Source organism: Nycticebus coucang, chromosome 14 (genome assembly GCF_027406575.1).
Source record: "Nycticebus coucang isolate mNycCou1 chromosome 14, mNycCou1.pri, whole genome shotgun sequence".
Classification (NCBI taxonomy): Eukaryota; Metazoa; Chordata; class Mammalia; order Primates; family Lorisidae; genus Nycticebus; species Nycticebus coucang.
The window spans coordinates 32,077,332-32,099,453 of NC_069793.1; the positions used below are offsets into that span (position 1 = coordinate 32,077,332).

The following is a 22,122-nucleotide window of genomic DNA, read 5'->3' on the forward strand; positions in this document are numbered from 1 at the left end:
TTTCAAGATAAATAATCACATGTAGTTATAGATATATATGTAGATAATTTAGCAGTGAAGATGGGAATATCTACTCATCAGTAACATGGGCAACTTTATCAAGTTCTAGTCACTCTCAGATCTAAGGCCTATTTATTTATTTGATAGTGTAACAACCCTTACATAGCCTTTCCATTATAACCCCATGCTGTCTGAAGAACTATTTTTAGTTGAATAAAAATACTATTTTTTTTTCAAAAATAAAAAAAATTATTTTTTTTCAAAAAAAAAAACAACTTTTTTTTTTTTGTAGAGACAGAGTCTCACTGTACCGCCCTTGGGTAGAGTGCCATGGCGTCACACGGCTCACAGCAACCTCCAACTCTTGGGCTTACGTGATTCTCTTGCCTCAGCCTCCCGAGCAGCTGGGACTACAGGCGCCCGCCACAACGCCCGGCTATTTTTTTGTTGCAGTTTTTGGCCCGGGCTGGGCCTGAACCCACCACCCTCGGCATATGGGGCCGGCGCCCTACTCACTGAGCCACAGGCGCCACCCACAACTTTTTTTTTTTAAAGGAAAACTATTAGGCTGGGTACACTTGCTTGCACCTATAATCTTAGAACTTTGGAAGGTCAAAGTGAGATGACTGTTTAAGGTTAGGAGTTTGAGACCAGCCTGAGTAAGAGCAAGATCCTATCTCTACCAAAAATAGAAAAAATTAGTCAGGTATAGTAGTGTGCAACTGTAGTCCCTGTTGCTCAGGAGCTGAGGCAGCAGGATTACTAGAGCCTAGGAGATTAAGCTTGCAATAAGCTATGATGATGCTATTGCACTCTACTTAGGGCAACAGAGTCTCAAAAAAAAAAAAAAAAAATGAAAACTACTCACCCTACTCCCTATAATGAAACCTAACTGATGGCAAGAATTAAGAACTAAAGCATATAAAATCTGGTAAGTACTATGTAATTAATTTAAAATATAAAACCAAGTGATTATATTAAGGTCACAGATTGATATTGAAATGTTAAATTCTGTGTCATATTTTCAACCAAAAAGAAATCGTACGAAAGAGTGGTTCCAATACCACGACTTTGGATAAATTTTTTTTTTTTGAGACAGAATCTCACTATGTTACTCTCAGTAGAGTGCTGTTGCATCACAGCTCACAGCAACCTCAAACTCTTGGGCTTAAGTGATTCTCTTGCCTCTTGGGCTTAAGTGATTCTCTTGCCTCACCCTCCCAAGTAGCTGGGATTACAGTTGCCCACCACAACGCCTAGCTATGGATAATCTTTTTTTTTTTTTCTTTTTTTGTAGAGACAGAGTTTCACTGTACTGCCCTCGGGTAGAGTGCCGTGGCGTCACACGGCTCACAGCAACCTCTAACTCTTGGGCTTACGCAATTCTCTTGCCTCAGCCTCCCGAGCAGCTGGGACTACAGGTGCCCGCCATAACGCCCGGCTATTTTTTTGTTGTTGTTGCAGTTTGGCCGGGGCTGGGTTTGAACCCGCCACCCTCGGCATATGGGGCCGGCGCCCTACTCACTGAGCCAGAGGCGCCACCCAATGATTCGAAATTCTTACTTTTTAAATATTCAATACTAGAAATCCACAACCTTTATCTATATTTATACAAAGGACACAAATAGTTTTACTAATTCTACGTTATCTATAACAAAGATATTTTTGGATCATGAAAAAAATTATTAAAAAGTGCTTTTTTCTTTTTTTGGCCAGGGCTGGGTTTGAACCCACCACCTCCAGCATATGGGACCAGCGCCCTACTCCTTGAGCCACAGGCGCCTCCCAAAAGTGCTTTTTTCTTAACTGCAAGGATATGGAGTCAAAGTCTCTTATCAAGCTGATAATGATTAAGTTCAGGTCCAAGTTGCAGACAGTAACATCTGTGGTGCAGTACATGTGTTCATTCCTCCTTTATTCTTTGTAGTTTGTCCTAAAGAACTGAACAGACATGTCTTTTTGGTTCAGGGAGAACCGACCATTCAAATAACATGAATTTCTTGTGCTAAGATGGCAAGGTGGACTTAGTGGGACGGGAGAGACATAGACTTTTTAAATACCCTAAATCCTTTTGCTGGCCCAGGATATGGCGGTGGTGGTGAAACACTTTGTTTTCTGGTTAGTGCCACTGCTTGTTCATAAGAAGGTAATCCTGTGTCTTCTACAGAAGGTGGTGATGGAGACAAGACAGCCTCTTCAGGTCTTCTGAAAATGATGGAGGGAGGGTGCCTGCCCCTTCTTATGTAGACGGCTGAAGAACTAAACAGACAGACAGCATTCAGGTCTAGGAAAGGAAGCCTTTTTGGGGTAAGATGGTAATATTTAAAAAACCCAACTGACTATTTTGATAAATACTAACCACAATTTGCAAACAGTTTTATTTTACTCACAGACTCTGACAGTTTAGATATAGTGGAAAGATCAACAGCTTTGAAGTCAGACATGAATTTGAACCGTGATCCTGTCATTTCATAGCTATATGACAAAAGGTCAGTTACCTAGCTTAGTTACCTCTTCTCTAAGTGGGGTTAACAATAACTACCTCAACAGAGATGTTTTGTGTGGATTTAGTAAGATATTGTATAGAAAACTTCTTGCAGTGTCTGGCTCATGATTGTAACAATTCATTCAAAATGCATGAATTTCTTTTTCACCCAATCCTGAATTAGAGCTTTCTCAAAGTAAGATCAAAAACCAAATCTCAGACTTGCTGAAAAATGGCTCAACTCCAAGCCAAGGAAACAGATGCCACAGAAATAATCACGACAGCTGATGCTGGTTCTGTTCCCTCCTGCAGTCCTGCTGCCTGGTCAAACCTTCCTAAACAATAGTACCTCCTTCATGTCACTCTTCTCTGCAAAGGTCGAACTGCAGCCTACTTCCCACTGAATTAAGTTCTAACTCCTGTATTTCAAAGCCTCCCTTATTCTGGCCTTGCCTTGTTTTTTATAGCTCTCTGCTCTTTCCAAGGCGGCTTCTTTATGCAGTGAATTCTCAGGATTTTCTCTGTGCTTTCACTGGTATTGTTCCTTTTCTTGAAGTACTGTCTTCCTGCTCCCTCTCCTGATCTAAACCCTACAATTTTTAAAAAAAAATATGGCTTAGTTCAAGTTCTACCATTTTCATAAAACCTTGTTAGCCAAGGAAAGTTGAAATGTAACATAAGCCTCATGTTTTAAATCTATGCTTTTCCCTTTTCACTTGGGAATTACAAACAATAATTTAAACCAGTAGATAAGAAATCTGGAATGTATTTGTGGTAGGCAGTCACTTGTCACATTCATTAGCTTGTGATGAAAAGTTCTATTTGTTCCCCATCAAAAAGTTCTATTTGTTCCCCATCATTCTACTAATGGGGAACAGTAGAAATAGGTATTTTATTCCAACAAATAAATTTTCCCATGATGACATTCAAAATTTAATATATAGAGACAATGTAATAATTATATCAGCTAACAAATATCCACACAGTGTTTTTTTTTTTTTTTTGTAGAGACAGAGTCTCACTGTACCGCCCTCGGGTAGAGTGCCGTGGCGTCACACGGCTCACAGCAACCTCTTAACTCTTGGGCTTACACGATTCTCTTGCCTCAGCCTCCCGAGCAGCTGGGACTACAGGCGCCCGCCACAACGCCCAGCTATTTTTTGGTTGCAGTTTGGCCGGGGCTGGGTTTGAACCCGCCACCCTCGGCATATGGGGCTGGCGCCCTACTCACTGAGCCACAGGTGCCGCCCTCACACAGTGTTTTCTTACACATCATACACCCTACATGACTGGAATCAGAAAGCACATACTAGTAATACCTCAAATTTGCAATGGCATATTAGGCCAGTTTTCCTCCACAAAATATAAGAATGAAGAGATGAAAAAATCTTGTTTTCCTTTTTTTTTTTGAGAAAAGAGTCTCATTTTATTGCCCTTGGTAGAGTGCTGTGAAGTCACAGCTTACAGCTCACAGCAACCTTCAACTCCAGGGCTTAGGTGATTCTCTTGCTTTAGCCTCCAAGTAGCTGGGACTACAGGCACCCCACAACGCCTGGCTATTTTTTTGTTGCAGTTTGGCGGGAGCCGGGTTTGAACCTGCCACTTTCGGAATATGGGGCTGGCGCCCTACCCACTCAGCTACAGGCGCCGCCCTTGTTTTCCTTTTCTTGGCATGTTTTTACAGAGGAATGAAGGCAAGCATTTCTGACAATGATCTTATTTTTTATTTTCTTTTCAAATATTCCCTTCCCCTCCTCTCACTTTCAGACTTACAAAATATAGAAAGAAAACAAATAACTCTGTTAAAAGGATTTCTTGAGGGTGGCACCTGTGGCTCAAAGGAGTAGGGCACTGGTCCCATATGCCGGAGGTGGCGGGTTCAAACCCGGCCCTGGCCAAAAACTGCCAAAAAAGAGGATTTCTTGAGACAATAAATGAAAAGTATTTTAGTTAAGTGTTTAAAGTTAATGCTGACATAAGAGAATGTCTAGTAAACCTAGTTTGAAATGTCACCTAAAACTCAAAAAGTTGCTGTGAGGATCAAAGTGAGACTAAGGAGGTCAAAAATGATGTGATCTACACAGCATTACACTGAACAAACACTAAGTATAACTAATTTTACTTTTATTTTATTTTTTTTTTTTTTGTAGAGACAGAGTCTCACTTTATGGCCCTCGGTAGAGTGCCGTGGCCTCACACAGCTCACAGCAACCTCCAACTCCTGGGCTTAAGCGATTCTCTTGCCTCAGCCTCCCGAGTAGCTGGGACTACAGGCGCCTGCCACAACGCCCGGCTATTTTTTGGTTGCGGTTTGGCCGGGGCCGGGTTTGAACCCGCCACCCTCGGTATATGGGGCCGGCGCCTTACCGACTGAGCCACAGGCGCCGCCCTAATTTTACTTTTAAAATAAGAGATATCCAGGCTTTTAAATTTTACAACAACATACAAGAAGACATGCTATAATTATGGTACCACTTTACTTTTTTTTTTTTTTGTAGAGACAGAGTCTCACTTTATGGCCCTCGGTAGAGTGGCATGGCCTCACACAGCTCACAGCAACCTCCAGCTCTTGGCCTTAAGCGATTCTCTTCCCTCAGCCTCCCAAGTAGCCGGGACTACAGGCGCCCACCACAATGCCCGGCTATTTTTTGGTTGCAGTTTGGCCGGGGCCAGGTTTGAACCCACCACTCTCGGTATATGGGGCCGGCGCCTTACCGACTGAGCCACAGGCGCCGCCCTACTTTTTTTTTTTTAAGACAGAGTCTCACTATGTTGCCCTCAGTAGAGTGCCATGGCATCACAGCTCACAACAACCTCGAACTCTTCATGGCATCACAGCTCACAACAACCTCGAACTCTTGGGCTTAAGTGATTCTCTTGCCTCAGACTCCCAAGTAGCTGAGACTATAGACACCTGCCACATGCTTGGCTATTTTTTTTTGTAGTTGTCATTGTTGTTTACCAGCCCCGGTGCATGTGGCCAGCACCCTAACCACTGAGCTATGGGTGCTGAGCCTTTTTCTTTTTTTTTAGAGACAGCATCTCATCTTATCATTCAGGCTGGGCTCCCAAGTAGGTGGGACGAGAGGCACTTCATGACCAGTTAATTTTTTATTTTTTGTAGAGAGGAGATCTCATCATGTTGCCCAGGCTGGACTCAAACTCCTGTCCTCAAGTGATCCTCCTGCCTTGGCCTCCCAAAGTGCAGGGATTATAGGCGTGAACCACTGCACCCAGCCCCGGCCCATGTCTTTGAACTCTGCTCTAACCTCATGCAGGGAAGAAGCTAGGAATGTTTCACGGGACAAGAAGGTGTGAGGGAGAAGACACCGTAGTACAGAAAAGTAGAAAAATGAAGAAAAGCAGGAGAGAAGACAGAAAAAAAGGTCAAGCATGAAGGCACTGAGTAATGGCTGGGTTATCACAGACCTTGACAGAAATTATTAAACATGCAGACATGTATTATCTTTTGCAGAACACTGTGACGGGTGGAGAAGGGAAAATAAAAAGCAAAAATATTCTCCAAATACTAATTTTGCCTATTTTTTGTTTTTAGAGACAGAGTCTCACTTTGTCACCCTCAGAAGAGTGCTGTGGTGTCACAGCTCTCAGCAACCTCCAGCTCTTGGGCTTAGGCGATTCTCTTGTTTCAACTCTTGGGTTTAGGCAATTCTCTTGCCTCAGCCTCCTGAGCCACAACGCCTGGCTATTTTTTTGTTGCAGTTTGGCCACCCGCGGTCTATGGGGCCGGTGCCCTACTCACTGAGCCACGGGCCCTGCTTAATTTTGCCTATTTCTTGATTTATTTTTATTTTATTTCTTTATTTATTTTTGAAACACAGCTTCAGGCTGTTGCCCTGGGTAGAGTGCTGTGACATCACAGCTCACAGCAACCTCAAACTCCTGGGCTCAAGCAATTCTCCTGCCTCCGCCTCCCAAGTAGCTGGGACTATAGGTGCCCACCACAACACCAGGCTATTTTTGGTTGTAGCTGTCATTGTTGTTTGGTGGGCCTGGGCTGGATTCGAACCCTATGTGGCTGGTGCCTTAACTGCTTGAGCCACAGGTGCTGAGCCTAGTTATTTTTTTTTTTATTTATTTTTTTGTAGAGACAGAGTCTCACTTTACTGCCCTCAGTAGAGTACCGTGGCGTCACACAGCTCACAGCAACCTCCAGCTCTTGGGCTTATGTGATTCTCTTGCCTCAGCCTCCCGAGCAGCTGGGACTACAGGTGCCCGTCACAACGCCCGGCTATTTTTTTTTGTTGTTGTTGCAGTTTGGCCAGGGCTGGGTTTGAACCCACCACCCTGGGCATATGGAGCCGGCGCCCTACTCACTGAGCCACAGGCGCCGCCCCTTTTTTTTTTTTTTTTAAACAGTGACTGCCAATAGAATTTTAGAACCCTTTTGTAAGTAAGTATTTTGAAAAGATCTTCAGATATTTTTCAAATTCAGGCAATTTAACACAGGTTCGATACTATTATTTAATATTTAGTCCATATTCAAATTCGCCCCCAAACTTTCCTTTGTAGCAATTTATTTTTCTGGTCTGGGATACAGTCCAGGATATTGCATTAATTATCATGTTATCTACTTTAATTTGGAATAGTTTCTTAGCCTTTGTCTTTTATGACATGGACTTTTTTTTTTTTTTGTGGTTTTTGGCCGGGGCTAGGTTTGAACCCGCCACCTCCAGCATATGGGACCGGCGCCCTACTCCTTCAGCCACAGGCGCCGCCCAACATGGACATTTTTGAAGAGTAACAGGCCAGTTGTTTTGTAGAATTTAAATTTTACTTGATATGAGTTGAAAGCTATTCCTAGACGGGTGTGGTAGCTCACGCCTATAATCCTAGCACTCTCAGAGGGAGTGTTTGTTTGTTTGCTCAGGTGGATTGCCTGAGCTCACGAGTTCAAGACCAACCTGAGCCAGAGCGAGAGCCTGTCTCTACAAAAATAGAAAAACTGAGGCAAGAGGATAGCTTGAGCCTGAGTTGGAGGTTGCTGTGAGCTATGATGCCATGGCATTCTACCCAGCGTGACAACTTTAGACTCTGTCTCAAAATAAAATAAAATAAAATAAAAAGCTATTCTTGAGAAAACGAAGATTTTAATATATATGATAAAGAAGAATACTTTCTATTCAATTGGAAAAATACAAAAACACTGCCCATTTTGCTGAAAATATAAATCAAATGACTGTTTATCATAACAAAGTACACTTGGTCACTATCTTGAGTTAGTTCACAGAATTTGAAAGTGTGATTAGGAATATATAAACATCAAGCCTGGTGATCAGCTTACACCTGTAATCTTAGCACTCTAGGAGTCCGAAGTGGGTGGATCCCTTGAGCTCAGGAGTTGGAGACAGACCACCTGAGCAAGAACCCCTGTCCATCTCTGCTAAAAAAAAAAAAATAGAAAAATTAGCTGGGCATTGTGCGGGGCACCTACAACCCCAGCTACTCAGGAGGCTGAGGGAAGGGGATCACTTAAGCCCCAGAGTTTGAGGATGTCATGGCACTCTACCTAGGGCACACAGTAAGACTCTGTCTCAAAAAACAAAAAATAAATAAACAAACAAAAGGAATACATAAACATCAATTTCTAATATCCTATTCAGCACCTGGTGCTTTTTAAAAAATATATAGTTATTTTTACACCTACCTATGCATCCACAGTTAACGGGAAGATAATTAGCACTTTTATTTTAATAAGGATGCTGAACTTTTATTATGCAAACAATTGTGGCCTTTATGAAGCTTTATTAGTGTGCTATTATCCTCAATTGGTAATCATTTTATTATTTTTTTGTTTAAAGTATCAATAAAAATAGTTGAATTAAAAAGCCAGACAGGCCGGGTGCAGTGCCTCATGCCGGTAATCCCAGCACTCTGGGAGGCCGAGGCGGGAGGACTGCCTGAGCTCACAGGTTTGAGACCAGCTTGAGCTAGAGCAAGACCCCATCTCTAAAAATAGTTGGGTGTTGTGGAGGGCGCCTGTAGTCCCAGCTACTTGGCAGGATGAGACAAGAGAATTGCTTGAGCCTAAGAGTTTGAGGTTGCTGTGAGATATGATGCCATGGCACTCTAAAAGAGGGCCCAAAGTGAGACTATGTCTTAAAAAAAAAGCCAGGGGTGGCGCCTGTGGCTCAAAGGAGTAGGGTGCCAGCCCCGTATGCCGGAGGTGGTGGGTTCAAACCCAGCCCCGGCCAAAAACTGCAAAAAAAAAAAAAAAAAAAAAAGCTAGATACACAGTTTCTATTTAGGTAGCCACATAGCATAGATCTGTTAACTCTGTGACTCAGAGTAAAAACTACAGGACTTCTTGCCTCTGGAAATAATGTGGAGACACTGGTATCTGCTTAAGAAGGAAATACTGAAAACTTGAGCTGACATATGTGAAACTTCTTGTATTCTTTTGAAGAACCTTAGAAGTAGCATCATTAGGTTATTTATATAAATGCCAAATTAGATGAACAAACAATTGTCACAGACTAGAGGAACCTGGGAAGACGTGATAACTAAATGTAACGTGGTCTTGACTGGATCCTGGAGCAGAAAGAGGACACTGATGGGAAAATGGATGAAATCTTAGTAAGGCCTGGAGTTTAGTTCATAGTTATGTACCATGTTCTTTTCTTTTTTGTTTTGAGACAGAGTCTCACTATGTCATCCTCAGTAGAGTGCAGTAGCATCACAGCTCACAGCAATCTCAAACTCTTGGGCTTAAGCAAGTCTCTTGCCTCAGCCTCCCAAGTAGCTGGGACTACAGACGCCCACCACAATGACAGGCTATTCTTTTGTTGTAGTTGTCACTGTTGTTTAGCTGGCCTGGGCGGGGCTCGAACCCGTCACCCTCAATGTATATGGCTGGCACCCTACCCATTGAGCTACGGGCACTGCCCTACCATGTTATTTTCTTAACTTTGATGAATCTACCATGGTAATGTAAGATGGTAAAAATATGGGAAACTGGGTGAAGGATATATGAAACTCTTTTGCAACTTCCTTGTATATTTAAAACTATTATAAAATAAAAATTAAAAAAATAGGCAGTCATTTGCTTGATCCATTTAAAAATAAGAAATATAGAACAGTGAATTAAATATCTTTACTTGGTACTTACCCTGGATGTCGTTGCCTATTACACTTAGTGATACAAAGATAGTAACCAAGTAGTCCAAAAATAACCAAAAATACTCCAGCAGCAATTAATCCAGTAAGAAGGCCCATAACATCGATTTTCTCTCTGTTACCATCTTAAGAGAAATCATTAAAATAACATAAATATAATTTAATATAACATAAATATAACTGTACAGCGTCATTTGTGACTTCAACAAATTTTCTTTTTTTTTTTTTTTTAGAGACAGAGCCTTACTTTGTCGCCCTTGGTAGAGTGCTGTAGCATCACAGCTCACAGCAGCCTCCAGGTCTTGGGCTTATGCGATTCTCTTGCCTCAGCCTCCCAAGTAGCTGGGACTACAGGCATCTGCCACAATACCCACCTATTGTTTTGTTGCAGTTTGGTCAGGGCCAGGTTCGAACCTGCCACCCTTGGTATATGGGGCCAGTGCCCTACTCACTGAGCCACAGGCGCCACCCATGACTTCAACAAATTTAATACTGGGTCTACACAGAGTCTAAACACATTTAATGATTGACACTGATTTCTTTAAAAGTCTTTGCACCAAAGAATCTAGCTGAAAAAAATTTGAATGATACTTCTAAAAGCTCTAGTTATGGTTATTCATTTCTTCTTCTTTTTTTTTTTGGAGACAGAGCCTCAAGCTGTCACCCTGGGTAGAGGGCCATAGCATCACAGCTCACAGCAAACTCCAACTCCTGGTTTCAAACCAGACTCCTGTCTCCACCTCCCAAGTAGCTGGGACCATAGGCGCCCGCCACAACGCCCGGCTATTTTTTAGTTGCAGCTGCCATTATTGTTTGCAGGCCTGGGCTGGATTCCAACCCACTAGCTCAGGTGTATGTGGCTGGCGCCTTAGCTGCTTGAACCATAGGCGCCAAGCCGGTTATTTATTGTTTTATTTATTTATTCTTAATTTTTTAAAGCTTTTTTATTTATTTATTTTTTAAATTTTTTGTTGTTGCAGTTTGGGCGGGCCAGGGCCTGATCCTGCCACCCTCGGCGTATGTGGCAGCACACTACTCCCTGAGCCACAGGCGCCGCCCATCTTCTATTTATTTTAAATAGATCATATTAAATGGATAATATTCAACACTAAATGGGATAAACATATTCTTTGCTCAACTAGACACATTTTGGTACTTAACCACAATGATACATTTATTAAGCAACTCAGGGTAACTGCAATATTATCTCCTATAGGGAGACCTGTCTGTGAGGAATGAACGAATAGCTGGCAAAAAATAAACACCCAACTAAAAAGCAGCTGTAGTTTATCAATACAGGTAAGATAAGGTATCTTTCCTCTCCAGAAGTTACTTAATTCTATTCAACAATCTTAATTTACCTAGCGTAAGTATTCCCATTCACTTGTATGGTAAAGAGGGAAAAACGTTAAACTAGTTCAGTAATTGAAACTAATAGAATCCTACTTTTATTCTGTGCAAGTCTTGACTTAGCTGAGTTGTTTAAACAGCTTTAAGCCTATTATCTCATTTCTCTAGTATCTCACCAAACTTGATTTTCAGTGTGTAAATAGATGAATATAGCCTTCTCTGTCTTAGATAGCCCAGTGTATAATTGAGAAATCTTTCTGGGATTTATAAGGTATGTATGCTGAACAACAACCAAACTCAAACAATAAAACTAAGAAGTACAGAAGTCAAGAAAAACATTAGATTTTATCAATTCTTGCTTTACCTGATTTTGTGGTTGGTCCTTTTATCGAATATTCCTGCCAAAACGTCATCTAAGAAAAAGGTAAATTTTCCATTTATTCATTATCAATTTGTTTGGTCCCAATGACCTTGACTAGGGGAGATAAACTCTTAGCATATGCCACACATAGGAGACAAGTTCATTCAAGTTGGAGGGCATGACTCACTCTAATTAAAGCACGACCTAAGGAAATTATTATGGAGAGGAAATTTTAAAAAACTTACTAATACCCATCACTGTCTCTGCCCTCTTTTTAACTAGTCAAGGGATTACCATCAGTCCCATCTTTCTACTTCTGTGTCCTGCTATTCTTCCTTCACCTAACTGGAGCCCCTTCTCAAGCATAAGAGAAAATTATTGCATTAGAGAGTAGGTGAAAGTACCAAAGGAAGAAGTTGAGGCTGTGGAGCCATCATCACCTATACTAAGTAGGCCCTCAGTCTGTCTTGGGAGATTTTATTGAAAGGTATTTATTAATTTTGGAGGACATCCCTGAGACAATTTAAGTTCAGTGTTACTTGAGAGAACAGAAGTGGATTTTAAAGAACTATGATAAAATTAGAAAATGGATCTGTGAAAAAAAGAATGAAATCCCAAAAGGCAGAAATACAAAGTATATAGTTTGTTTTTCCTCTTTAGTAGATGTGGCATACTTGCATGGAATGGGAGCCTGGGCACAATTATGGAAGAACCAAGGAATAGGTTCTGAAACCACCTGCATTTGAAGGACCCCTGGGAGAGGTTATTATTGATCAAAGAGTGAAATGGGACTCTTAGAAAAAGGAAAAGGGATGGGATTACACCAGCGGTGCATCTTACAAGGGTATATGTGAAACTTGGTAAACGGTCTGTGAAGCTAGTGAATGATGCCCCATGATTATATCAATGTACACAGCTATGATTTAATTAAAAAAAAAAAAAAGAAAAAGGAAAAGGGAGCTGTGGTTATTTAATCTATTGAAGTAAGGAATTTAGTTCACCAAACATTTTTTAATAATATGCCAGATTATAACAGGTATTGTGCTATTTTGTACCTTATCAAGATTAACAGATAGTATTTAATTTTATTTTCAAAGAAAACTTCTAAATTTTTTTCCCTTAAATTATATCGATAGAGTTTATTTATAAAAATAAACTCCTGAATATAGGGGCTATATATTTTGTATCCTCAACATAGCAGAGCACCTGGCACTTAGTAGATTGTAAATAAATTCTTGAAATGTAAATATAAGTAATCAAACAAAGGTAAAGTCACCATAGGAGAAATAGCTTATAGTCATAAATGATTGAAGTCTAAGTTAGAGCACTAACTCAAATAATATCTCTAAGTTTAATTCACTCTGCCCCATGACTATTTGAATATAATAAACATTAAACACACAAAATCGCAACAGTCAATAATTTGCTAATTACTATAAATCCAGGTAATAAACCAAGTCTAAATAGGTTAATTAGCATTTTAAGGAAGTAGGAAAAGATAACAGATGTACACCCTTGATTTTGTTTAAAATAAAATCTCTAATAAAGGAAAGTGCCACTTTCTTAAGCATAATTTAATAAGTTGCCAGCCATTTAACAATCAACCAAATTACCGTTTTATCTTCATCCACAAAAATCTCTCTGGCTTCCTCATAATTACAAAGTTCTTCATTGCACTCTCTTTCTAGGTCACCAGGAGTAAAGAGCTCCAAATCAAATCTATTATATAGGAGGCGTCTATGTATGAAAAAGTTTGCTTCTTCTTTTGATGTAAAGACTAGTAAGAAATAAAAAAGATTTCAAACATTGATAAATATAAGGCACAGAATTCCTGTTTCAATTATGGAACAAGTGAATAGTTTTCTTGATATGGTTAAATTACACCAAATTTTCTTGTACAGCTTTGAAATCTGACCAAAAAATATTAATAACATCAATAAAGATAATTTCCAGTAAATATGAAATATAAATATTAGCATAATTCCAGAAAATATTTGAGTTGACTGTGCCCAAAATTAGTTGTATAAATGAAAATTATTTAAACATCATCTTTCCTTCCAATTATTTTTACCAATAAATGATAGCGCAGACTATCTTATTTCTAAAGAATTAATTCCCTATTATCTCTACGGAGAAAAATTAGTGAGATGTAATGGACAGAGCAGTGGCCTTAGAGTTAAAAGACAGGGATTCTTGGTTTTAATTTGGCTTAATCTATCAGCTGTTTATCCTGGGATAAATCACTTATATTTTCTGGGCTGCCATTTCCTCACTTGTAAAACTGGCAATTGAACTAAATACTAATACCTCATTAAGTTTTAAAATTATAAATGAATACTTTCATATTAAAATTGTTACATTACAGTTTATACTAAATCTTACAAAATTCTAAACTTCTAAGTTCATAAAATTATAAATTAATTATAAGATTAATTAAAAGACATTTATTCCCTTCTTTCAAAGGAGCAGCTCCCTCTACCCCATACACCAAATATGTGTCCATAATGAGTTATGAGATTCTCTCTCTATTTGCTGGGAAGGTAAATGATAAACTTAATAGGATGAAGCACAGGTTGGAAAGTATGCCTCCATGGTAGTATTTTCAAAACTCACAAACTTTAAACATGTTCTGGTGTAACGCAAACAAAGCTTAAGTGATTTTGTGCCAGATCACATTACCAAGACTAGACTTCAGAAATTCTCTGAGAACTACATCAAAAGTTTAAAAGAGGCTGGGCAAGGTGGCTCAGGCCTGCAAACCTAGCACTCTGGGAGGTTGAGCCAGGAGGACTGCTTGAGCTGAGGAGTTCAAGACCAGCCTGAGCAAGAACGATACCCCATCTCTACCAAAAAAATTGAAAAATTAGCTGGGCATTGTAGCAGGCACCTATAGTTCCAGCTACTTAGGAGGCAGAGGCAGGAGGATGGCTTGAACACAGGAATTTGAGGTTGCTGTAAGCTAGGCTGACACCACCATACTTTGAGGTTGCTGTAAGCTAGGCTGACACCACCATACTCTAGCCTCAGCAGCAGAGTGAGACTCTGCCTCAAAAAAAAAAAAACAAGAAAAAAAAACAATGCTTAAAAGAATTTAAAAGTAAGGCCTGGGGTGGTGGTTCACACCTATAACCCTAGTACACTGGGAGGCCAAGGCAGGGGATAGCTTGAGCTCACGGGTTCAAGACCAGCTTGAGCAAAAAGCAAGACCCCCCATCTCTACTAAAAATCGAAAAACTGAGGCAAGAGGATCACTTGAGCCCAAGAGTTGGAGGTTGCTGTGAGCTATGATGCAACAGCACTACCTAGGGTGACAGCTTGAGACTCTGTCTCAGAAAAAAAAAAAAAAGAGAGTGACTTCTCAGGGCAGTGCCTGTGGCTCAGTGGGTAGGGTACCAGCCCCATATACCGAGGGTGGTGGGTTCAAACCCGGCTCTGGCCGAACTGCAACAAAAAAATAGCAGGGCGTTGTGGCGGGTGCCTGTAGTCCCCGCTATTCAGGAGGCTGAGGCAAAAGAATTGCCTAAGCCCAGGAGTTGGAGGTTGCTGTGAGGTGTGTGACACCATGGCACTACCAAGGGCAATAAAGTGAGACTCTGTCTCTACCAAAAAAAAAAAAAAAAAAAGTATAGTGACTTCTCATTGCTAACCATTATTAAAGGAAGAAAAAGAAGAATATATTAAAGTAGACAATTCAAAAACTGCTTATAAAAGACCATAGTCTGGGTAGCTAATATAAATTGATTTGTGAATGACCTTAGGTTCAGCATTTATTCTTACTCCTTTGAGAATAGTCACTTTTTGTCCAAGGTATTTTTTTCTACAAATTATCTTTCCAGGGTCTGAATCTACTACAGCTGTTTTGTCTAGCATAGAAGCCACTAGCCACATATGGCTATTAAGAACTTGAAATGTGTTTAGTCTAAATTGAGAGACATACTGTTAAGAGTAAAACACAACACAGGATTCCAAAGACTTAGTATGGAAAAAAATGGCTCAATAAAGTTTTATATTGCTTATATTTAAAAATGATATTTTGGGCTCGGCACCTGTGGCTCTGTGGTTAGAGTACAGGCCACATACACTGAAGCTGGCGGGTTAGAACAACAATGACAACTGCAAAAAAGAAAAAATAGCCGGGCGTTGTGGCAGGCACCTGTAGTCCCAGCTACTTGGGAGGCTGAAGCAAGAGAATCGCTTGAGCCAAAGAGTTTTAGGTTGCTGTCAGCTGTGATGCCAAGGCACTTTACTAGGGTGACAGAGGGAGACTGTCTCAATAAATAAATAAATAAATATTAAAAAATAAAAATGATATTTTGAATATTGGGCTAAATTAAATATATTATTTAAATGAATTTCATCTTTTTTTTACTTAAAAAATGTGGCTATTAGAAAAAATTTAATTCATTATGTGGTTCACATTATATTTTTTACGGCCAGCACTACAGTATCTATATAACAATAAATAGCAAATTCTCCACTTTGAAAGGCTAAGGCTGGTAGATTACTTGGGCTCAGAAATTCGAGACCAGCCTCAGCAAGAGCAAGACCCTGTCTCTACTAAAACAGAAAAACTAGCTGGATGTCATGGCAAGCAACGTAGTTCCAGCTACTTGGAAGGCTGAGGCAAGAGGATTGCTTGAGCCCAAGAGTTTGAGGCTGCTGTGAGCTATGATGATGCCATGGCATTCTACTCTGGGCAGTACAGAGAATAAAAACACATGGCATTCTGTGTCTCAAAATAAATAAAAGAAAGGGAAGGGAAGGGAAAAATAGTGGATTTAGGCCATTTAAACCAAGGGGGAAGCTGGAAAGGGATAATTGATGATACTGTAGTTGTTTTAAGAGGTATTCTAAAAGGTGGATGGAGGGGCCCTCGGTGATTTTTCCTCCTTTGTCCTCTGTAAATTTTATGCTACCACCAAATGGAGATAGAAAGATTTTCCAAGCCTCCATCTCCCCTCACAGGGATTCCAGCAACGGCCTTTCAAGCGGTTCCTTTGTTCTCCTCTACAGTCTGTTTTTGACCTAACAGCCAAAGACATCCTTTAAGAAGTCAGACTTTGTTCCTGCTTTTTGCTATTTTGCCTTTTTAAAACCTCCTCATAGCAATTCGACCTCCTGCAGAGTAAAAGGCAAAGTCCTTACAATGGCTTACAAGGTCACATTTGTTCTGGTGATCTGCTTCAAAGCCTCTGATTCCATCTTCACCTGCCCTTGTATATTCTGTTATACTCTGTTGTAGCTACACTGGCTTCCAACACACCTGGTTCTTGCCTGCTTTTGTACTTGTTATTTCCACTGAATAAAACTTTTTTCTTTCAGTTTGAGTTTGCCCCCTTTCACTTCCTCCAGGATTTGGTTCAATGTTACCTTGAACCCCCATTGCTATCTATCCATCTCTGGCGCACACTGCCTATATTCTGCTTTTCTTCATAGCACTCATCACCATCTGATGTTCTATATGCTTTACTTAATTATTTGTTACCACTCTATTTTCCTCACTAGAAGAGAAGCTCCATTAAAGCAGGGATGTTGATGTCTGCTCAAAAAAATTACCGAATGAAGAACAAACTCAGGTGTCCTATAATAGGAAGAAACTCTTGGACCACAAGTCTACCAATTGAAGCAATTAACAGATATAGTCTGGTGTTTCTCAGCTTGACAAAGATTTAAAGTACGAAACCAGAGATGAAGCAACCCATAGCCTGCCTAAATTAGCTATATATACTACATGAAATCTAATTTCAGAATGGAGAATTAGAAATCTGCCTCTTTATTGCTCCTTCTCAGATATGTCCAGTATCTTTCCATTTCCACTGCTAAAAAAAAAAGCAGTGTCAAATTTCTCATTGACAGTCTTCTGTTCAAGCAGATTGTTTGAGTTATAAAATATATCCCTCCATGAGATTAAAAAAAGTTAATTTTAACTTACAGAGGAAAATATTTTAAAAGCCACAAACAGGCTGGGCATGGTGGTTCACACCTATAATCCTAGCACTCTGGGAGGCTGAGGTAGGTGAACTGACTAAGCTCAGGGGTTCCAGACCAGCATGAGCTAGAGTGAGACCCCTGTCTCTAAAAATAGCCAGGTGTTGTGGCAGGCACTTGTAGTCCTAGCTACTCAGGAAGCTAAGGCAAGAGGATCACTTAAGCCCAAGGGTGTGAGGTTGCTGTGAGCTATGATGCCATAGCACTCAACCAAAGGCAACAAAGTGAAACTCTGGCTCAAAAAACTAAATAAGTAAATGAAATCCACGAACATTTTTGTTTTTCCTGAAATAACATTTATGCCAGTATCACAAATATTACATTTACAACTAATCATAATAGTATGATTAATACTGTATTAAATGTGCCTCCTAGGGGCTGTTGCTTACCCTTCCCTGAGTGTGAAAATTCTGATTCTGTTCTAAGGCTGAATTTAGCTTTAACCTTCAGTGCTAGGTCAACTTTTTCTTTTCTTTTTTTTTTTTTTTGTAGAGACAGAGTCTCACTTTATGGCCCTCAGTAGAGTGCCGTGGCCTCACACAGCTCACAGCAACCTCCAACTCCCAGGCTTAAGTGATTCTCTTGCCTCAGCCTCCCGAGTAGCTGGGACTACAGGCGCCCGCCACAACACCCGGCTATTTTTCGGTTGCAGTTTGGCCGGGGCTGGGTTTGAACCCGTCACCCTCGGTATATGGGGCCGGCGCCTTACCGACTGAGCCACAGGCGCCACCCTAAGGTCAACTTTTTCTCTGCATCTCTTATGAATATCCTAAGAAATACTGACATATGTTATTTGGATTCTAAGTAATCCTAAAAAGGATCAAACTTCCCTGTCCCTGGAGCATCCTTGGCTTTCAGCAAGAACTTATATTTTTCCCTTCATCACTGCTGGGAGATGCATTGGTCCTCTTCCTTAGATTTTCTGCCCTTCTCTTTTTCATTAGACTATCATAAGAGAGAGTTTCCCTGTGTTCCACTGTTACGTAAGTCTACTAACCCAGATATTCCATTCTATTCTCTCTCTCCACATTTTCTTTTTTTTATAGAGACAGAGTCTCACTTTATCGTCCTCGGTAGAGTGCCATGGCCTCACAGCAACCTCCAACTCCTGAGCTTAGGCGATTGTCTTGCCTCAGCCGCCCACCAGAATGCCTGGCTATTTTTTTGTTGCAGTTTGGCCAGGGCTGGCGCCCTACCCACTGAGCCACAGGCACTGCCCTCTCCACCGTGTCTAAATAAGCTCTTTTTAAGTTATTCTACTCTCAGGCTTTACCAGAATTTAGCTGGAAGTCCCCCTTTTCCAGTTACTTTTCATATGTACATTTATAATATCCCATTTGCAGCTGGAAAGGATTGGCTTCTATGCCATACAACTCTACCGAGGCATAGTTACTGCTACTTGCCCTTCCCTCTGCTCTCAGAGTTCTCTGTTCCTACTTGCGTTATACAGCTTATAGAGATTATGTGTTTATACCCTGCCTTCTCCACCAGATGAAGAGGTCCTCCAGATCAGGAATTACAGTCTTTCATTTCTACATATCTAGCACTTAGCATAGGGCACATAGTAAATGTTCATAAAGTGGCTACTAACTGAACAAGTTGGCTTTTCAAATGCATAGGCCTCTCATTTACATTTCCCACAAACATCTCCAGCCCTCCATACTCAAGTATGAATTCTAAATTTCTTTCCATAGTTTGTGATGTCCTTGAGAGTGTCTTTTAGGCCTGTATCACATGAATGAATGAATACACTAACAATCATTCTGGGAAGGAGTATCTGATCCTATTTAGTATGGAACCTTTTAGGTACAACCCTATACATGGGTGAACTTACATATATAGAGCAACTTGGGAGGTACCAAGAAGGATCTCCTTCCATAATCTCTTCTTACCCCACTAGCTAGCCTATTCAGTTGCCTAGAATTCTGTCATCAGAATTGGATTCCTGGGCGGTGCCTGTGGCTCAGTAGGTAGGGCACTGGCCCCACATACCGAGGGTGGTGAGTTCAAACCCAGCCCCGGCCAAACTGCAACAAAAAAATAGCCAGGTATTGTGGTGCGCCTGTAGTCTCAGCTACTCAGGAGGCTGAGGCAAGAGAATCGCCTAAACCCAGGAGTTGGAGGTTGCTGTGAGCTGTATGACGCCATGGCACTCTACCAAGGGCGATAAAGTGAGACTCTGTCTCTACAAAAAAAGAATTTGATTCCTTTGGGTGAAGGTACTATCCTATCTTAAACACACACACACACAGAGTACACACACAGTACACACACAGAGTTAGCTGTATTAATCATTAATAAGTCAGTCAGGAGTATTAGTGTAACTGATCCTTCCCAAATGAAAATGAACTGAAAGTAGCATCTGATGAGAAGGGATAAGGGACAGGAAAGTGTGAGGAAGTAGATCCAAAGTGCTGGCACTGGATGGGTAAACAAATGACTGGACAAGTAGAAGGATACTGAGAGTCAGAGGCCATTTTTTTTTCTTTTCTGGTTTTACCAGGTTACACTTTTAAAATATAGACAGGACCCAATCTGTTTATGACCTAAAAGCTGAAAGCTGTGGACTTCTAAGTTAGCAAGTTCCAAATCTATTCTTTTAACTATCTGCTTCCCTCTAGACAACCAGACATTAGAAAGTCAAAAAGGACCTCAGAGATCATTTTACATCCCAACCCCATCACTGTATAGATGAAGACATTCAAGCCCAAAGCTATTAAGTACCCTGCCCAGGCTCACACAGCAAGTACAGACTAGAATCTGGAATTCCTGTCCATACTTCCAGAAAGAACAATTATGCTCATTATAATAACCACACACTTTCATCTGGAAAAATGTCACTCTCTGATTTTCAGAAATCTAAACAGCTTTTCCAGTTAACCACAAACCAGGCCTGATATATATTTATCAAAAGAAACACGTAAAATTGTATAAATTGAACAAAAAATACCACAACACTACCAAATAAACCACAAAGTAAACTAAAGGATATTTTAGTACATTGAAGATTGAGGGCATGTAATTTCAAATATTACATTTTTCCATTTGAGATCTGTAATATGTGGCTCCACTTTCTAGAAGAGTTTTTTTCTGAAACTGAAGCCATGCTTACCTTCTTCTGCTACATGCTTAGAATCCTTTGGACTTCTCGTGCAATGAGGAAATGCCAAGGTAATCATGGGCAGGTGGCTGAGTAGAGCCAGAATTGTAAACATAGTCTGGCAACTGTCAAACAAATTAAAACTAACAATTAAAAACAAAAGAATTGAAAGAAGGAAGAAAGAAAGAGAAAGGAAAGAGAGAGAGAAAGAGAAACAAAGGAAAGAAAGTAAAGAAAGAAAAGAAAAGAAAAGAAAAGAAAAAAGAAAGGAAACAGAAAAAAAGGAAGAAAGGAAAGCAAGGAGGCTTGGCGCCTGTAGCTCAAGCGGCTAAGGCGCAAGCCACATACACCAGAGTTGGTGGGTTCGAATCCGGCCCGGGCCTGCCAAACAACAATGACAACTACAACCAAAAAATAGCCGGGCGTTGTGACGGGCGCCTGTAGTCCCAGCTACTCGGGAGGCTGAGGCAAGTGAATCGCTTAAGCCCAGGAGTTGGAGGTTGCTGTGAGCTGTGATGCCTCAAGCACTCTACCCAGGGTGACAGCTTGAGGCTCTGTCTCAAAAAAGAGAGAGAGAAAGAAAGAAATGAAACTCGTCAAAAAGGCCCCTGGCTCAGCAGCTTAATTGCTGTGGGGACTGAATCACTGACCTGTTGCACTCAGAACCACCGCGCGAAAGCGCCCCGCGCGCGGTTTCGGTCGCTAGCGCCGACACGTGCCCAAAAAGGGACCCCCAGAGACCGCCGGGGACAGAAGCCGCGCCCCAGGACCCTGCCGAGGGCTGACGGCGCCCCGGGACTCTCAGCTTTGCGCGCAAACGCGATCAGTCGGCGTCCGCGCCCCCTCGGAATAGCCCCTGCCCCGCCGCCAGGCCCCGTACCTGTGTCCCTTGGGACATGTTCCAGCCGTGCCCGGGCCGGACTCCCGTTTGGGTGTGGTTCCTGCGGTCGCCAGGCCCTCGGTCTCCAGCGCCCCCCAAACCTCGACGACGCTCTGGGCCTCGCTCTCCGCAGGGCGGGGGTGGCCCCCGTGCACAGACCGAGGAAAAGCCAGCGGTCGGCAGAGAGGAACCCGGGGGACACGCGCGACGCGAGTCCGGCGTCGCTCCCGGGAGGCCGCAGACGCAGCTGTGAGGAAAGGCGGGGGCGGCCACCTGGCGCACCTGGCCGCGCTCCTCCTCCCGGGGCCGGCCTCCCCGCGGCGGGAACGGGCGGGCGCTCGGGCGTTTCGCGGAGTCCGCGCTGCCAGGCTCCGCCGCCGCCGCCTCTGCCCCGAGCCCTGCGCGAACCCGCCGCCCGCTGCCAGGTCCGGCCCCGCCTCGGCGGCGCTGGTGGCCGGTTTCCGAGTCGTCTCTAGACCGGGCGATTCTCTACCGATCCCGGGAACGTTTCAGTTCTCAGCACTAACTTCGCCTCGGCGCGGCCGGGACTTTTCGCTTTGGGTTCCTCCAGGCTAGGTAGGCGTCCCGGGGCTACTCCACGCCAGCTGTTCTCAAAGAGTGGTCCGGGCAGAGAAAAATGCATTAATTAATTAAATTAATTCATTTATTTAGTTATTTTTTGTAGAGACAGAGTTTCACTTTATCGCCCTCGGTAGATTGTAGTGGCGTCACAGCTCACAGCAACCTCCAGCTCCTGGGCTCAGGCGACTCTCTTGCCTCAGCCTCCGGAAGAAAATGCATTTTAAGGGGCGGCGCCTGTG

At 41.9% G+C, this 22,122-nt stretch overlaps 1 protein-coding gene across 1 annotated transcript; it reads right to left on the reverse strand.

Annotated features, from left to right (window-relative positions):
• Positions 1-436: 436 nt before the first annotated feature.
• On the reverse strand, positions 437-22,027 carry PRRG4 (proline rich and Gla domain 4). The gene is made up of 6 exons (XM_053562923.1): positions 21,302-22,027; positions 20,434-20,546; positions 12,947-13,110; positions 11,337-11,385; positions 9,615-9,747; positions 437-2,259 (listed from the first exon to the last, which is right to left on the reverse strand). The coding sequence occupies exons 2-6, from the start codon at positions 20,534-20,536 to the stop codon at positions 2,025-2,027; spliced, it is 684 nt and encodes a 227-aa protein (XP_053418898.1). The 5' UTR covers positions 20,537-20,546; positions 21,302-22,027; the 3' UTR covers positions 437-2,024.
• Positions 22,028-22,122: the final 95 nt, after the last annotated feature.

Excerpts from the sequence above, each read along its gene's own strand:
- PRRG4 (XM_053562923.1), bottom strand. The coding sequence starts at position 20,536 with ATGTTTACAATTCTGGCTCTACTCAGCCACCTGCCCATGATTACCTTG. Across the intron at positions 9,748-11,336 it reads AGGACCAACCACAAAATCAG|ATGGTAACAGAGAGAAAATC; the intron begins GTAAAGCAAGAA and ends ATTTCTCTTAAG. Across the intron at positions 2,260-9,614 it reads AATAGGCAACGACATCCAGG|TTCTTCAGCCGTCTACATAA; the intron begins GTAAGTACCAAG and ends CTGTCTGTTTAG.